Raw genomic sequence first — 17,246 nt, forward strand, 5'->3', positions numbered from 1 at the left:
ACCTGTTCCCAGTGCATGTTGGACTCCGGCAGGGCTGCCCTTTGTCGCCGGTCCTGTTCATAACTTTTATGGACAGGATTTCTAGACGCAGCCAAGGGCCGGAGGGGGTCTGGTTTGGGGACCAGTGGATTTCGTCTCTTCTTTTTACGGATGACGTGGTCCTGCTGGCCCCCTCTAGCCAAGACCTACAGCATGCGCTGTGGCGGTTCGCAGCCGAGTGTGAAGCGGCTGGGATGAGGATCAGCTCCTCCAAGTCCGAGGCCATGGTACTCGACCGGAAAAGGGTGGCTTGTCCTCTTCAGGTTGGAGGGGAGTTCCTGCCTCAAGTGGAGGAGTTTAAGTATCTCGGGGTTTTGTTCACGAGTGAGGGAAGAATGGAGCGGGAGATCGACAGACGGATCGGTGCAGCTGCCACAGTAATGGGGGCGCTCTGCCGGTCCATTGTGGTGAAGAGAGAGCTGAGCCGAAAAGCAAAGCTCTCAATTTACTGGTCGGTCTACGTTCCTACCCTCACCTATGGCCATGAACTTTGGGTCATGACCGAAAGAACGAGATCACGGATACAAGCGGCTGAAATGAGCTTCCTCCGTAGGGTGGCCGGGCACTCCCTTAGAGATAGGGTGAGGAGCTCGGCCATCCGGGAGGAGCTCGGAGTAGAGCCGCTGCTCCTCCACATTGAGAGGAGCCAGTTGAGGTGGCTCGGGCATCTATACCGGATGCCTCCTGGACGCCTTCCTCGGGAGGTGTTCCAGGCACGTCCCACCGGGAGGAGGCCCAGGGGACGGCCCAGGACACGCTGGAGGGACTATGTCTCTCGGCTGGCCTGGGAACGCCTTGGGCTCCCCCTGGAGGAGCTGGAGGAGGTGTCTGGAGAGAGGGACGTCTGGGCGTCTCTGCTGAGTCTGCTGCCCCCGCGACCCGGTCCTGGATAAGCGGAAGACGACGAACGAACGAACATTATGGAAAATAATGAACTTTATCACAATATGCTAATTTTTTTAGATAGGAATTTTGGGTTTTCATGAGCTGTATGCCAAAATCATCCGTATTAAGACAATAAAATACCTGAAATATATCAGTTAGTGTGCAATGAATCTAAAATATATGAATGTTAAATTTTCATCATGACATTATGGAAAATAATGAACTTTATCACAATATGCTAATTTTTTGAGAAGGACCTGTATAGTAAAGAGAATTGGCCCAAGTACTGAACCCTGTGGTACTCCACAATTAACCCTGGAGTTTAAAGATGATTTATCATTTACATGAACAAACTGGAATCTGTCAGACAAATAAGATTTAAACCAGCCTAGCGCTGTTCCCCTGATCCCTACAGCATATTCCAGCCTTTCTAAGAGAATTTTGTGATTGACTGTATCAAATGCAGCACTGAGATCTAACAGGACAAGTACAGAAACAAGTCCATTTTCTGAGGCCATAAGAATATCATTAGTGACTTTCAGCAGAGCTGTTTCAGTGCTATGATGAGCTCTGAAACCTGACTGAAACTCTTCAAACAGGTTATTGCTGTGTAAATGCTCACACATTTGATTAGCAACTATTTTCTCAAGAATTTTAGATAAGAAGATTGGAAGATTGGATATAGGTCTGTAATTTTTCAAGTCATCTTGATCAAGTGAAGGTTTCTTAAGTAAAGGTTTAATTACAGCTACCTTAAAAGCCTGTGGTACATATCCATTTACTAAAGATAGATTAATCATATCTAAAATGGGGCTGGTAATCAGAGGGAACACCTTAAATAATTTGGTTGGGATTGGGTCTAACATGCAAGGTGAAGGTTTAGATGAAGCTAATATTTCTGATAACTCAGGAAGTTCCACAGAATCAAAACAGTCCAAACACAAATCAGGTTCTGCAATTACTTCCAATGTTGTCTCACTTGCTGAGGATGAAGTAATCATCTTCGGGAGTATGTCAAAGATTTTCTTTTAATAGAATCAATTTTATTTAAGAAGAATCCCATAAAGTCATGACTGCTAAGAGCTAAGGGAATGGATGGCTCAACAGAGCTATGACTCTGTGTAAGTTTAGCAACTGTACTAAAGAGAAACCTAGGATTATTCTTGTTCTCTTCTATTAATGATGAGAAATAAGCTGTTCTAGCTTGGCGAAGTGTCTTTTATACAACAGTAGGCTATTTTTCCAGATTATGTAGGAATCCTCTAGGTGTGTAGAGCGCCATTTTCTCTCCAATTTTCTAACATTGTGCTTTAAAGTACGCAGCTCTGAATTAAACCAAGGAGCTAGCCTCCTATTAATGATTACCTTCTTTTTCAAGGGGGCTGCATTGTCTAATGCATCACGCAATGATGAAGAAACACTATGAACAAGAGAATCAATTTGTGAAGGAGAAGAAACCAAATTATTGCCCTCCACTGTGTTTTTCTGTAATAATGAGGAAATTAAAAGGGGAACAGATTCTTTAAAGGTTGTTACAGCATCGTCTGATAATGATCTACTATAATGAAATTTTCTTTCAGGTGTGGAGTACTCGTTTAAATTAAACTCAAAGGTTATTAAAAAATGATCAGACAGGACACGGTTATGAGAAAATATTGTTATGTCTTTACACTCAATGCCATATGTCAGCACAAGGTCCAGAGAATGAAGACAAAGGTGGGTGGGTTTGTTAATGATTTGTGCAAAGCCAATTGAGTCTAAGATAGCATTAAAGGCTAGGCACTTTCAGTGTCAACATGAATGTTAAAATCCCCCACTATAATAACCTTATCTGTATTTAACACTAAATCAGATAAAAGGTCTGAAAACTGATCTAAAAATTGAGAGTAAGGCCCTGGTTAAATTAAATATTCAAAAGAGTTGTAGCTATTGATTGGTCTGGGACTAGCCAATAAATCGGACTGAAAGATGGTTGCTACTCGTCCTCCTCGCCCAGTATTTCGAGGAATGTGAAAATTTAAATAATTAGTAGGAGTTGACTCATTTATAGTAACATAACCTCTTGCTGCAGCCAGGTTTCTGTGAGGCAAAATAAATCAATGTGATTGTCACAAATCAGGTCACTAACTAGCAAAGTCTTTGAAGAGAGAGATCTTATATTCAGTAAGCCGCATTTAATTGTTTTATTTTTCTTTTTAGTCTGAGTTGCGTTTATTTTTATTAGATTTTCCTGATTTCCTCGTTTTAGATTATTTTTTAATCTATTCAATTTTGGCCATGGGCGAGACACTGTCTTTATAGGGTAATGGGTGGGTAGCAGTACAGAAGCTGCAGAGAGGAGTGTTAAACTACGACCCTGCTTCCTGGTCTGAACCCTGGGTTGTCAGAGGTTTGGAGAACTAATAAATTCGGCCAGATTCCTAGAAAGAAGAGCTGCTCCATCCAAAGTGGGATGGATGCCGTCTCTCCGGATCAGACCAGGTTTTTCCCAAAATGTTCGCCAATTATCAATGTAGCCCACATACATCCCCACTCATGAGTACAATACACCAATTATTTCATTGACTTTTACACCCCATTTTGGAATTTGTTTTTTATTTCCTAAAATGTGTTTCATAGCTAAAGAAAGTGTTTGGATGCAAGATAAATTGCACCGCTCAATATGTGAGTTCAGTGTGATTGATTGACAGCAAACAGAGCTTGACCTCGTGGGGGGGAGCTTTCCAACACAGAGGTACTTGCACATGCATAAAATATATATAAAACAGATTTAGGGTGCAAATGACAGATAAAGACATTATTTTTATTTTATGGTGCTTGTGCGCCCAATCCTCTAGTGCCACCCTGGGAACTGCCCATATGGTCCATATCAAAAGGCACAGTTAAATAATGTACATGGTGTTTCTCCATTTTTCTTGTGGCCTTTCAATGGGATCATAACAGCTTATCTTTTTCTAAAATGCTGTTTCAGACTGGGTCTCAGTAACTGGTAATGGCTAATGTTAAATGACCTGTACTCGGGCTAAAAATCCTTATCAGGACATCCTGAACATGGAGAGAACCCATGTATGGATAGGATTGTGTAGCCCCGTGGCTGTGTAGTTTTTCTTTTTACATTTGGCAGCAAATTTTAGGATTGGTTGGTTTCAAAACATTCCTATCTAAGAAATATTTATGAAGTTCAAGAATATATAACTTCATAAAGGAACAGTTTTAGCAGGATGTAAAGCTGACTGAAAACCTTCTAAAGGATTAAAAAAGCAGGAAGCTCAGCAATACCACAGAAACTCAGGTCGGCTAAAGACGTCACACCTCACAGGGTGATGTCTGCCTTTTTCCCACAAGGCATCCAACCTCTGTCTTTGACCAATTGAAAATGTGGGTGGTAGAGAGTGGGTTGGTTCTGAACAGAAAAAGGACAGATTAATATTTTATTATTGTGCCTGGCAAAGTAAATGCTGAGTCCTAGCCACTGAAAACAACCCCATGAAGCCCCAGCAGATATAAAATACTCATTTTGATATAACGAAGGGGCTGTAAAAAACCTTAATGCATCTTTGAGTCACTCTGGATAAGATGCTTGATTAAATGCCAAAACGCCACTTAGACAACCTGCATTGCTTGCTCAGTAAAAGAGTGACAAACCAATCTGCATTCATACAGTGAATCATCTTCCCAATCCTCAGTCTGAAACTTCATTTATCCCTTATTTTTTATTTCTAAGACATAACACCTTCATCTCCAATCATTACCAGCCAAGGTAAAGGCATGTTAGCTGATTTCCTTTGGGACATTTTGTCTATATGCTCATTTAGAGAGCATCCTGAATAATATTTATGCATGTGAAAAACACCAGGGAACAACTTAATAAGTCTTGGTGAACAATTTTAGAAGCAGTGCCAAACACTGGAAGATAAATGGCAACTCTTTGTGTCGGTTTGATGTTGAATGTAGACACAGGGTTGTATACTTCACTTTCCATCATCATAAATTATTTTATTCTCAATAGTCAGGAAATAATAAAAGGTTTTCCTCAGATTACAAACACACACCAGAACAAGGCAGTGCAAAATTGTGAACTTTTCTATTTTTTTAGAAATCTGAAAATCATGCATCAATTTTCTTCTGCTTTATAATTCTGCCTTGTTTTATCATAAAATGCCAAATAAAATACATTAAGCTTTCGTGTTGTAACATGAAGAAATGTGATAAAGGGTTGTAAATGATTTTGGACGGCACTGTAGATTACCATTGTAGATTTTAGTCTTTATATATTTAGCACCAGCTATACGTTCAACTGCTGCTCAGTCCAGCAGAAGCAGCAATAGGAGAGAAGAGAACAGCCTGTAAGAACCCTGAGGAGCTGGACGGCATCAGACAAGCCTTTGTGGAGCGCCAGCAGCAGTGTGGGTCATAGAGGGGAACAGATCCCGACCCAGCTACCCCACCATACCGCCACCATATGGCTGTGGTTTCTCAGGCATCCCTCTCCTCTCGTGTTCTGCTCTCCCAGGAATTCCTGCGGGCCTGGGGAGGCAGGGTGCCAACTTGTGTGTGACAGCAAAGTGTACATGCAAGTGTGACATTTCAACTGTCCAAAGGAAAAACTAATAAAGACACCTGATAAAAGACATAATAAATCATTTCAATTTATAGGCAAAGTCAAAACCAGTGAAGGCCTAAAAAAAAGTCAATGCCATCCATCTGAAACTTATACTTTTTATTATTAATACTCAACACTTCATTTTGTTCATCATGTACAAAGAGAAAGAATAGTCTTATTTGAGCACTTATAATGGTAGATATCAGCATTATCCTTATTAGAAGTACCTTAGTGATATTTTTTTTCTTTTTTTGCAATTTTGTCATGACATGGTTAAATTTGCTATTGAGAATACGTCGATCATTTCAATACAAAAAAAGGTGAAGGTAAATACTTTTCCCCCAGTATTTGGTATATACATAACCTGTACAATTAGCTGTTTTTGTGTGATTTTTCTGCCTGTACGCTGTAAAAATTTTGGCATTATTTGAAAGAAAATAGCCAAGAAAAGAATGGCCAGGAATAATGTTCTGTATATGATTATGTATACAAGTGGTCATACTCATATGTTACACTTTTGTCACCCACAGTTACTATAATCAAGCTATTTAGTTTCAGTAAAGACTTGCGATTTCATTGACTTCATCTCGCTTTGGTAAATACATTTCGTAGCAACCCCTTATGCAACACTGAGCAAATAACTCAGAAATTACAGAGCATGAAGATGGAAAACAGGAATATTGACAAACACCAACTGTACACAGCTGAGTAGAAAATTTTGTGTGCGTCAATATGAAGCAGTATCGATAGATGGTACACATACAGCACATTGAAAAAGTATTTAGACCCCTAGACTTCCACATTTTAGGGTTTTATGCGATAAACCAACACAGAGCGGGGCCTAGTTGTGAAGTGGAGGGAAAATGATAAAGGGTTTAAACATAAAAAATAAATAAATAAATCTGAAATATGTGCTCAGCATTTTAATACGGCCCCCTTTACTTTGATACCCTAACATAAAAATATTACAACCACTTGACTTGAAATGACACCCAATAGTTAAATAAGGCCCCCCTGTATGCAATGTGACAATTGGTTTTATTTAGGGGTATCTGAGTAGATCACTGCAAATATGTGCCACATTTTCAGATTTTTATTTGTAAAACAATTTTGCTAAGGATTGTTTTCTTTAAAATGTGTGGCACGCCTTTGTATTCAACCACCTCTACTCTGATACCCCTAAATAAAAATAGTGCCTCCAATTCCCTGTAGCTATCACCTAAACAGTAAGCAGAGCCAACAAATTGATTTAAAATCATATATCCTTTAAAAGTCTAGCATGCATTTGTATTTAATCCCCTTTGCTCCTAAATACAAACAGTACAGCCAATTGTCCTCAGACCTCCCCTAATTAGTAAATACAGTGCAAATGTATGTAATTTAATCTCACAATAAACAAACAGTGTTTTATTTAGGGGTAGCAGTGGGGGCTAACACCACATATCTTTTTTGTTTAAACATTTGACATCCATTTGTATGTCCTACTGCTCTGAAACCTCAAAATAAACATAATTCTAAATGCCCAAAACTTTTTTTGGTCTATCAGATAAAATCCCAATCACATGTATTGCAGTTTGTGTCTGTAATGTGACAAAATGTGAAATAATCTAAGAGCTACACATTCTTTTGCAAGGCACTGTATAAAGAGACAAACACATACAGAGGTTTGTAACAAAAATATGAGAGAACTTGTTTTCAATGAACAGAGAGGAACTGAAAAAGTGTGAACTGCTCACTTACGTAAAGGTTCGGAATAATCAGTTATGTAATATCACAGTTTAATTCTTCCTGTCTGCATGGGATGAAGTCACACTGGTGACACATTTTTTAATAAACACAAGCAGTTTCAAAGTCAAGAAACATTAAAGTGAAGCTCATCAAACACCTGTTTGTTTCTTTCAAAATGCTAAAGAGCACGGATGAACTGCAGCCAACTGATTCTTGGCCTTAGTTGGTCCCACAGGTCAGTGTTATTGAAAGAAAACAAAAAAAAAACTAAAACATCCACCGCCATCAGGATGTTGTTACAGCCATTTTTCCTTGTGTGTTAAAACCAGGGGAGGGGACACAGTGTTTTGCCCTTCATGAACAAATCTGTTGTGACATGCTCGTTTGCAGAAACTGGAGACTGGGACCAATTTGGCCTTGAGGGAACTAAAGACTCCTGACAAGCCCAACATAATCTGCTTCACAGGCAAATCTGATCATGAGGCTGCCGAGCAGCTGTAGGGTTGAAGACCTGATGGTCACATGTTTTTAACAGTATCAGGTACACCTCTATGTCATGGCCCACAGGCATGAACTAGCCCTAGCTAGTCATCCTCATGCCTAAAAGAAAAAAACCAAAAACAAGAACTGATAAATTAGCATATTTAGTGTACAATATGAACATTATCTGTTTGGTTGTGCTGTTTATTGCAAATGAGTTGAATTATTTCAGTGCCTTGTAGGGAAAAAATGGACCACTAACAGAGTTTATGTGCATACTGATACATTTTTCACTTTTCAATCAACCCCGTGGACACAAAAACAGTTAAGGAGAAAAAAACAGTGGAGAGATGAATTTCTTCTCTCAGGGTGGAGGAGAGGATTACATAGACTTGTTGGAATTAGAACCACACAAATAAGTGGAAGGAAAATCATTCCCGAATGCATGGGGCTAGCGTTCCTCATGCACCCGTGCAACTTAATAAAGATGTATCCTTCTCTAAGAAAAACAAATGAGAATCCAGACTATTTAGTGATTTTCGGCTGTCAAGTAACAGTTTAGCAATACAGCACGTGAGTCTAAATAAAGCAACAACAGTTTAATTCCTCTGCAGCAAAACACAGCACAATATGAGACATGACAGAACAAATGTTTCACCTTTTAATAAGGGGTTGCACAAATGCATTTCAGCCTCACTTTCACTGAGATTAATCTGCACTCCAGTTTGGTATTGTGCTGAAACTCTCAGCAACATCAACACTGGAAAAAGGTCCAGCATCCATGTGTGTGTGTGTGTGTGTGTGTGTGTGTGTGCATGTATATATATATCTTCCATTACCACAGTGATGTCTATCCCAAACAAAGAGAGGGAGCAGGATAGACTGGGCCGATGATGGCTCTAAATTCTGTGTGCAATTACCATTAGAGCCCAAGTCAAAAAATGGGCAACAAAAAACACAAACGTCTTGAAAATGTTTAAACCAGAATGTCTGCTTAGAAATTAAGGATCACAATATACTGCCTCTATATGCAAATATCACCTCTGTATACATGTAATATCGTATTACATAAATGTTTACATAATTGAATCTACCCCGAAAAGCATGGAGAAAGAGCTTATATTAAAAAGAGAGAGTCTAACACAATCCAAGGGAAACTTAACAAAGACTCCTAAAACTAAACCTTCCCTTTTTAAACACTAAACATCTACAACTACAGTAAATTATCCTCAGTTTTCAACAATTTAGAGAAAATAAAGAGAAATTATAACTCTTAACATAGTCCGTATTGGTAAAACTATTATAATCAAGTAAACATGAGATTTAAAGAAATAAAACGTTTAAATTATATCACTTATGATTAGTAATGTTTGTGTATTATCTATATTTTGCATATTTTTATTTTTATTTTTGGATTTTACAAGTTTTTATCACAGTTTTATTTCTTAAATTATAAAACATACTGAAAGGTACATCCTGTCTGTCTGTTTACTGTACAAAGTGAAAAGATTCTTAAATATATATTATTTACAAGAAAAAGATTGAACATACTAATGCTGACACTGACAGATGTCCATACACAAGTCTTTCAAGTCTTAAAGGGATAGTTTCGAGTTTTTGAAGTGAGGTTCTGTGAAGTTATTATCAGCAATAGTGACCTTACCAGCTCTAAAAAAAGTCTTATGGCAGTGAGTTTATAGAAAAGTTAAGCAATCAGGAGAATGGAAGGCTAATAGCTGATTTTACAGACTTTAACCAACTCAAGAAGAAAACGTTCCAGTACATAAGACACATCACCAGATTAGCAGATATTACCTGTGTTGACTTTTCCAGGAGACTGTTGCCAAGGCTGTTGCAGTTTTCTCAGCCTAACAACATCAATGTAAGTTTGCATGTTATTAGCTGTTAGCTACCACCACTCTAAAACTGCTTTGATGCTATGTATGTTGATGTGTCAAAAAAAGCATGTTACATGGGTTTAATGATGAAGAAATAAGCACATTTCGTTTGTCAGAATACACCCCTGGATTGTGTAATGGACATACCACTGGGGGAAATGTGTAAGATGTCCAGAGTGTCAGAACAGGGTATATTTCGTGTCACCTTCTTGTTTTTTTCATACTTTATGATTGTCTAAACATCTTGGGCTGAAAGTTCACTCTGGGAACAGCCTATTCATTCAGAAATTTCTTTCTGTGTCTTACCCTCTTGCTTGAGGGTGTCAATAGTGGCCTTCTGGACAGCAGTCAGGTCAGCAGTCATATCCATGATTGGGGTTTTGAGTGATGAACCAGGCTGGGAGTTTTAAAGGCCTCAGGAATCTTTTGCAGGTGTTTAGAGTTAACTCGTTGATTCAGATGATTAGGTTCATAGCTCGTTTAGAGACCCTTTTAATAATATGCTAATTTTGTGAGATAGGAATTTTTGGTTTTCATGAGCTGTATGCCAAAATCATCCGTATTAAGACAATAAAAGACCTGAAATATTTCAGTTAGTGTGCAATGAATCTAAAATATATGAATGTTAAATTTTCATCATTACATAATGGAAAATAATAAACTTTATCACAATATGCTAATATTTTGAGAAGGACCTGTATGGTATCTCAGAGCTCAGAGCTGCCATTAAGTTTTTTGGCATGGGAAAAAAAACATGGCAACCTGGCCTGGCTGGTGATGAAATTTTGATTGGTACGGTGTCAAATCTATAGGAAGGTGATGTTAAAACGCAAGGTAGATACATAATAATGTGATAGAGGTATAAGGATTTATTCACTTTTCTTTAAACTCACTGCAATAATACATCTTTCTATTACAGGCAAGGGAACTACTCTTGACAACTTTACAGAACCTCACTTCAAAAATCCAAACTAGCCATTTATTTCTGTGTCAAACCTTTATTCCTTCTTGCTGATTATATTTCACCTGAACTTTCAAAATGTGTATAAAAATTCCAGAGATCCCAAGTTATTTATTAGGGGTATCTTGGGGTGTGTGTGTGTGGGTGGGTGTAGGGGCATCTGATTTAAGGCTAACTCGATCAGTTTCACTGTTATCCGAGGAGTTAGAGAGTACAGGCTGTTGAAGTAATGAATATTTAAAAGCGTGATTGGAGAAAGCACTTATTGTTGAATAATGGTCTGCCTTTCTTCAAAAACACAAACACACATAGCCTATCAACCTATTCCATAAGTGCTTTTATATTGGGATGTGATATAATTACTAACATCAAATTCCACACAGTCCAATAGGTCTTCTCTGTGTCCAGTACTCCTGCATGATCTTCCTCAGCCCTTGAACTTGTGACACCAACCAGTCATAGATCAAACCTTGAAATAACTGTAGTCTGTACATGAAAAGTCATCATCATACAACTTGGGGGAGGGGAACAATAAGGCATGTCTACTGAGTGCCTGAACCTACACTGAGTAAAATGTCCTGTGCAATAAATGAGGCCTCCTTAGATAAAAAGACTATCTACAACAACCCAAGTGAAAAAGAAAAAACAATCTTTCACAAGATAGCCACCTTCACGATGCCTAGCCAGTTCCTTAACTCTGCCTTTCATCAGCTTCTCCTACAACTTTGTTGTAGTAGTTCTCCTACACAAGTGACTGCATAATATTAGTTTTACACAAAGTCAAAACAAAGATTTTTCTGGGAGCCTCCCAGACTGTTTGTGTGATGTAAAGTAATGCTAGCAAGAACCAGGTGAGAGGTTGAAGAAAACAGGTGGTCTATAGGCTTAGATTGCTGTGATCTGAGACAGCTTATGAGTAACAGTGGAACATCCTGATTCACTGGATCATAAAACACCGCCCATACCTAAAATATGAAATATTTTCACGAAGATATAAAAGATCTTGGACTGTGTCTTGTATGGAAACCATCATTATCAGCAGCCTGCTGTCAAATTTCTACAGCAGGTTTGGCTCATGTGTTCGTCACATAACAGAGCAGCTTGAACGAGCACTGGTCCGTCCTGGTGTAGTTGCATGTCAACTGGAGGACACTTCCACTGGAGACCTTTAAGGCACGTCCTTCCTCTCAGTAGCTTCTGTTGAAAACGTTGTTCTTCACAGTAACGCAAGTTCAAACTGACAAAAAAAACAGGTGTGTTTTGAAGTATGTGCGTGCTTGATTATTAGTAATGTCTTAAAACATCAACAATCTCCCAGCACCAAATGTGTCTTTGAAATCCTAGATCAGATACACAAATGGTCATGGAGTAAAATATTCTACAGAAAACAGAATGCAAACAGGAATAAAAGACTCAGTCTTTCTGGCTTGTTTGCCGAACCAAGAACAACCTTCCTGGCACCACCAGGAGCAGATGGAACAGGAACACTACTACAGATACTTAGAGAATAGTCAAATACTATACCAACAGAATACAAAACAAAATTTGTGGTCTCACAAGCAGAGTTACCATAAACAGCAGTCTTTGTTATTCACAATGTTATTGTTGTTCTTATACCCTGTTTTTCTATAAGAATATCTTATTATCATTCATGATTGTATTTCTCATAAGCAAACAGCTCTTTAGGTGTCGGGGATGATGAGAAAAAGCGGGGGCAGAGAAGAAGAGGAGTGGACCGGGGTGCAGGGAGAGAAGAGATGTCCAGACCAGGCTGTTTTGTGGCACATGCAAATGTGACAATGTCTAATTTCTGAATTGTCAGAGAGGCAGATGGGCGGTTTGCCCCCATTCCCACTCTTCCTGTGGTTCCTCAAGAGCACACGACAGGAGCCCTCAAACTGTGGCCCTTGCAAATAAAACAAACTGTTGCTTCATTATGAAACCAACCGAGCACAGTGATTTCTAGCACACTGGTGAGTGAGATGATTTGACTTGCTGAGGTTGAGGGGTTTTGTAAGATTAAGAACAATGTTGATTGATTGTGTATGGATGTAAAAGTTGAGTAGCTTTGGCCATTTTCAAGAGAGGTTTAGCATCCTTAACCCCCTCAGGATGTCCTGATTTCTTATCCATATTTTCAATCTTTGTTTCTTTTACAACAGTCTCAACCTTTTTTGTCTCTATCACTCATTTGAGCCCTCTTTTAATCATCTGTTTGTGTCCCCATTAACTTGGGCTGCTTTGTGTCTGCTTTGTGTTTTAAGAAATAGCCCTGATCTAACACTTTGAACCTCTTTTGCTCTCCTCTTTCTATACCTTTATCTTTTACACGTCAGACTCAATGCTGGAAAGTTTCTCGTACACATGGCCATTGCTTCCATTGAAGGGACGTGGGGGTCCGACCGCCAACATGGACCCATGATGATTCATCCCACCAAGGCCCAGCTCTTTTGGGAATCTTGGCGACACGTTGGACATCACCCCGGATGTGGCAGATGCTGGCACATATGATGTTGCGCTCAACTGACTCCTGAATTCACTTCTGCTGTTTGGGGCAACTTGTTGCTGCTGCTGTTGCTTTGTCAGGTAATATTGTTTGGCTCCGTGCATCAGACACTGGTCATCGCCGAAGGTGGGTATAAAGGGGTTTTGGTTTACCCGATCAGGGTAAAGGGATTTGGATAAAGAGAATGCTGCCCCACCTCCACTTTCCATCAACGATCTGTCTCTCATGTCTCTCTCTCCGATGGAGCGGCGGTGGAGGCCCTCATCACCTCTGAATAGGCCAAATGGCGACCCAGAACCTTTCTGACTCTCACCTCCATAAAACAGTGGGTCTCTGTCCCTATCTCTTTCTCTCTCTGAGCCCCCATGACGTTCAAATATGTGTGCAAAGGGGCTGTTATCTTCCATGTAGCGTTCTTTCTCCTTCAAACTAACACTCCTCGGTGGGGGCACCATTCCTCCCATGCCAGCTCCACCGATGCCTCCCCCTAAACCTCCCATCAAACTTCCCATGCCACCGGATTCTTCTTTCTGAAGGTCAACAAACGTGTCGTACGAATGCTGCCGCCTTAGTTGCTTCCCAAATCCTCCACTCTTTCGCCTCTGCTGGGCCTGAGATTGAACCTGAGGGCCTGCGGCCATACCACCCACTCCTCCCCCACCTTTTCCTCCCCCCATTTGTTCCAAGGGGTGGTTATTATCCTCGCTAATATCGTAGAGGTTTCCTGTCTTTTTACAACCTTCACAGCGCATGCAGGTTGCAGAGCTAGGGCGGCTGCTACCTGCTGAGGACCCACAGCCCATACCACTTGAATACCCACCACCTCCTCCATGAATGGACATCTGCTTTCCCCCACTAGCTCGACAGTTCCTGCACTCCCATTCTCCCCCTGCCAAACCAGAGCCTGCTCCGCCCTTTGAATCAGACTTTTTAGGTTTGCTTTTAAGAAAGTCTTCAACTGGTACCAAGGAGGTGCAGGTTGGCACTCCATCTCTGTTTCCAGGGCCCTCTGTCAAGTCTACATGTTCCCATTGAGGGACACCCTCTTTGGGTCGAAACTGGTCCAGGTAAAAGTCCCTTACACTCTCCTTTTCCCTGAAGAGATAAGAGTTCCCATTGTTGTTTCCTCCAACACCCCCTCGCTTGCGTTCAGAGGGCAACAGAGGGGGGGAAGCAGAGCGCTGGCTGTGGTAGTGGTGGTGGCTGATGTGGTAGGGTTTCCTCCTATAGCCCAGCTCAATTTCGTCCAGTTCCCGTCTGGACTTTGCAGAGGCCGGCCTCTTTTTTAAGCTGTCGCGGTACTGTTTGCGCTTCTTGGCATTACCCTCCAGGTTCCCGTATGTTACAGTGTGTGTGGAAATGTCTGAAACATCTGAACGTATATTTCCCTCATCATCTCCTCTCACCCCACAGTAGCTATGTCCAGGAATGAAAGTGGAACTCGAAGCACCACCTTTGAAGGAGAACTTCCCGTAGATGTCAGGCAGACCTCCCTTGAAGCTCTGGCCTGAGGGAGGAGTCTGTCCGGACAGCAGGTCAAACTTGCTCATGTTCCTGTGGGTCAGTGCTGAGCAGGGCTGGGTGGTAAAGATAGGTGCCACCCCCCCACCGAGGCTGTCACAGTCAAACATGCCACCCTCCAGAGAGCTAGCACTGCCCAAACTGTGGGGTCTGTTGGGGGGAGGGCCACTGAGCCCTGGGGTTGAGCCATGATGGTGTAGATAGTGATCCTGGTACAAATTACTGTCCTTGAGATGGATGTTGCCAAACGTCCTCTCCACCTCACTGATGTAGTCACTAAACATGTTGTCTTCTGGCATGTATGGAGGTTTGCAGTCAGAATGGCCTGCCAAGCTGCGGCGATGCTCAGAGATGTCATAAACAGAAGAGTCTCGACGGATGAAGTCCAGAGCGCTGTGTGGTGAGCCGTTTACTCCTGACAGGGAGGCCATGTTCTTGGCAGTGCGTAGGAGGCGCATAATGTTTGAATGGGTGTTGTTCATGGTGGCTGACGGGGAGTTCAATGCAGAGCTGCTCTTCTCTTCGATTTGGACCCCATGAATGCAGCTGTATATTCCCTGTACAGACGAAATATAGGGAAGAAGAATTGTCAGTGATGCACTCTAACAAAGAAGATTTGGACAGACTTTTCTTGCACACCAATGATAAAACACTTCCGCCTCTGACTACAAAGTTTCCATTTTTACACATGCAGTGTCTTGCATAAGTATTTTTAGTTGGATTTAATTTTGGACTTTAACTAGGTTATTCTGAAACATGAATTTGCTTTGACCATTCCATTGTAGTTCTGTCTGTATGTTTAAGGTTGTTCTACTGCTGGAAGGTGAACCTCTGCCCCAGTTTCAAGTCTTTTGAAGCCCCTTAAAAGGTTTCCTTCCAGCTCTGTCCAATGTTTGGCTCCATCCATCTTCCAATACACTTTGAGCAACTTTCCTGTCAATTTAGAAAAAAAAAAGCATCCCCACAACATGATGTTGCCACCACCATGTTTTACACTGATAATGTTGTGTTGAGGGTCAGTTTTGACGGTTTGACAGTTAGTTTTCCACCACACAGATTTTTGCCAAAAGGGTTAATTTTTGTCTAATCTAAATTGAAAACCTTCTTCCATGGAAAGAATGTGTTAAAGCTTTTGCCAAACTACAAATGGGACTTCTGTAAAAACTCACTTTTGCAAGGCACTGTATACAAATAAAGGAATTACATTAAAAACTTTCCACCAAGTAAAACAATGCAATTTTTCATAACTTTAACTGCTTTATTGTCTTTGAATTGAATTTATTTTATTAATTTACCCCATGATGCTTTTGTATGTCTATGTAAAGCTTACATTGAAATAATCTTTCCCATGCCACTTTGAATGTGATTTTCTCTCTTTTTAACAGGCTTATGTATTGTCTTTTAATTAGCACTGCCGTTATTCCACATAGGCATCCAGTAGCTTTCTTAAAGGGGATGTATTATGCAAAATACACTTTTTGATCATTTTTATACTTCAATTTGGGTCTCTGTTGCTTCTACAAACAGTCCAAATGCAAACAAAAATCTAAATAATTCTGCTATGTTTTGCCTATATATGGAGCCTGTAGCCTGGAAATGTCTCCTTTCAAGTGTCAGCAGGTAAAAACCAAAAGCCGGTGGAAATCCGTGCTAACGCTTTACTAAACCGTGGGCTCTGTTTTGCAATCCACACGCACAGATTAATCAGTGACATCTGTCAAGTGTTTGGACGCATGGCCCACACCTGCCAGGTAAGTTCAGTGGATCTGTTGTTATATATTGTCATATATAAACTTAAAGCACTACCATGTTTTAATCAGCACACTCCATGCGTCCAAACTCACGACAGATGTCACTGAGTAATCTGCGTGCACAGTTTGCAAAACGGAGCACACAGTCCCTACTGTTCGTGGGAAATCTGCAGATGACATAAATGTAAGTACTTATTGTTGTGTCTTATAAGTTTCAGTTTAGTTTTCACGGACGAAGTGCTGGTTAGGGGCGCGGCCAGATACAGCTAATTTGCCTAAAAGTGACAGAGCCCTAAAACAGCTCATTCTGAAAGGAGCTTAAAAAAGGGGCAACTGAGGAGGTGAAATCTCATTATCTGAGAAGGATTTTGAGCAAAAAATTTAATTAACATGTTTTGTGAAGCCCATAGATCTATCCCAAATGTTTAAAATGAAGTATAATAGGTCATCTTTAAATATGTAAAGAAATATTTCAAGACAAGTGCATAAAAAATGAACACGTCAAGAGACAACCTCATAAATGCACAGTAACATTTATAATTTCTTTAAAAGTATTGTTAGACTGCATATAAAACAGTTAAAATTGCATCCTGACAAATCAATTTAGAGTGTAGATGACAGAGTTAGAAGAGTTGTATATTGTATATATTAGGTAATGCGATACAGCTTTTTTGTAGTTGTGAAACAGAGTGCAAACAGCACAACCCTTGTGAGAGAGTGGAGTAACTTGATGCCAGATGATTGATACTGGCGTAGGGATTATAAAACCCTTTCGGATCCACTGGTCAATACTTTCAATCAATGTAATTAGAATCCAGCTCAACAATTTCCTCTGGCAGTTATTAAAAACTTCAGTTTCACAAGCCTCTCGGTG

At 40.4% G+C, this 17,246-nt stretch overlaps 1 protein-coding gene across 2 annotated transcripts in view; it reads right to left on the reverse strand.

Moving 5' to 3' along the window:
• Positions 1-10,213: 10,213 nt before the first annotated feature.
• Positions 10,214-17,246, reverse strand: part of LOC124863515 (glutamate receptor ionotropic, NMDA 2B-like) — a 246,203-nt gene continuing 239,170 nt past the window's right edge. For both annotated transcript variants that reach the window (XM_047357915.1, XM_047357916.1), the window contains one exon: positions 10,214-15,178. In XM_047357915.1, coding sequence (XP_047213871.1) covers positions 12,920-15,178 — 2,259 coding nt within the window. In that variant the 3' untranslated portion in view covers positions 10,214-12,919. The remainder of the gene's footprint in view (positions 15,179-17,246) is intronic.

This window comes from Girardinichthys multiradiatus, chromosome X (genome assembly GCF_021462225.1).
Source record: "Girardinichthys multiradiatus isolate DD_20200921_A chromosome X, DD_fGirMul_XY1, whole genome shotgun sequence".
Classification (NCBI taxonomy): Eukaryota; Metazoa; Chordata; class Actinopteri; order Cyprinodontiformes; family Goodeidae; genus Girardinichthys; species Girardinichthys multiradiatus.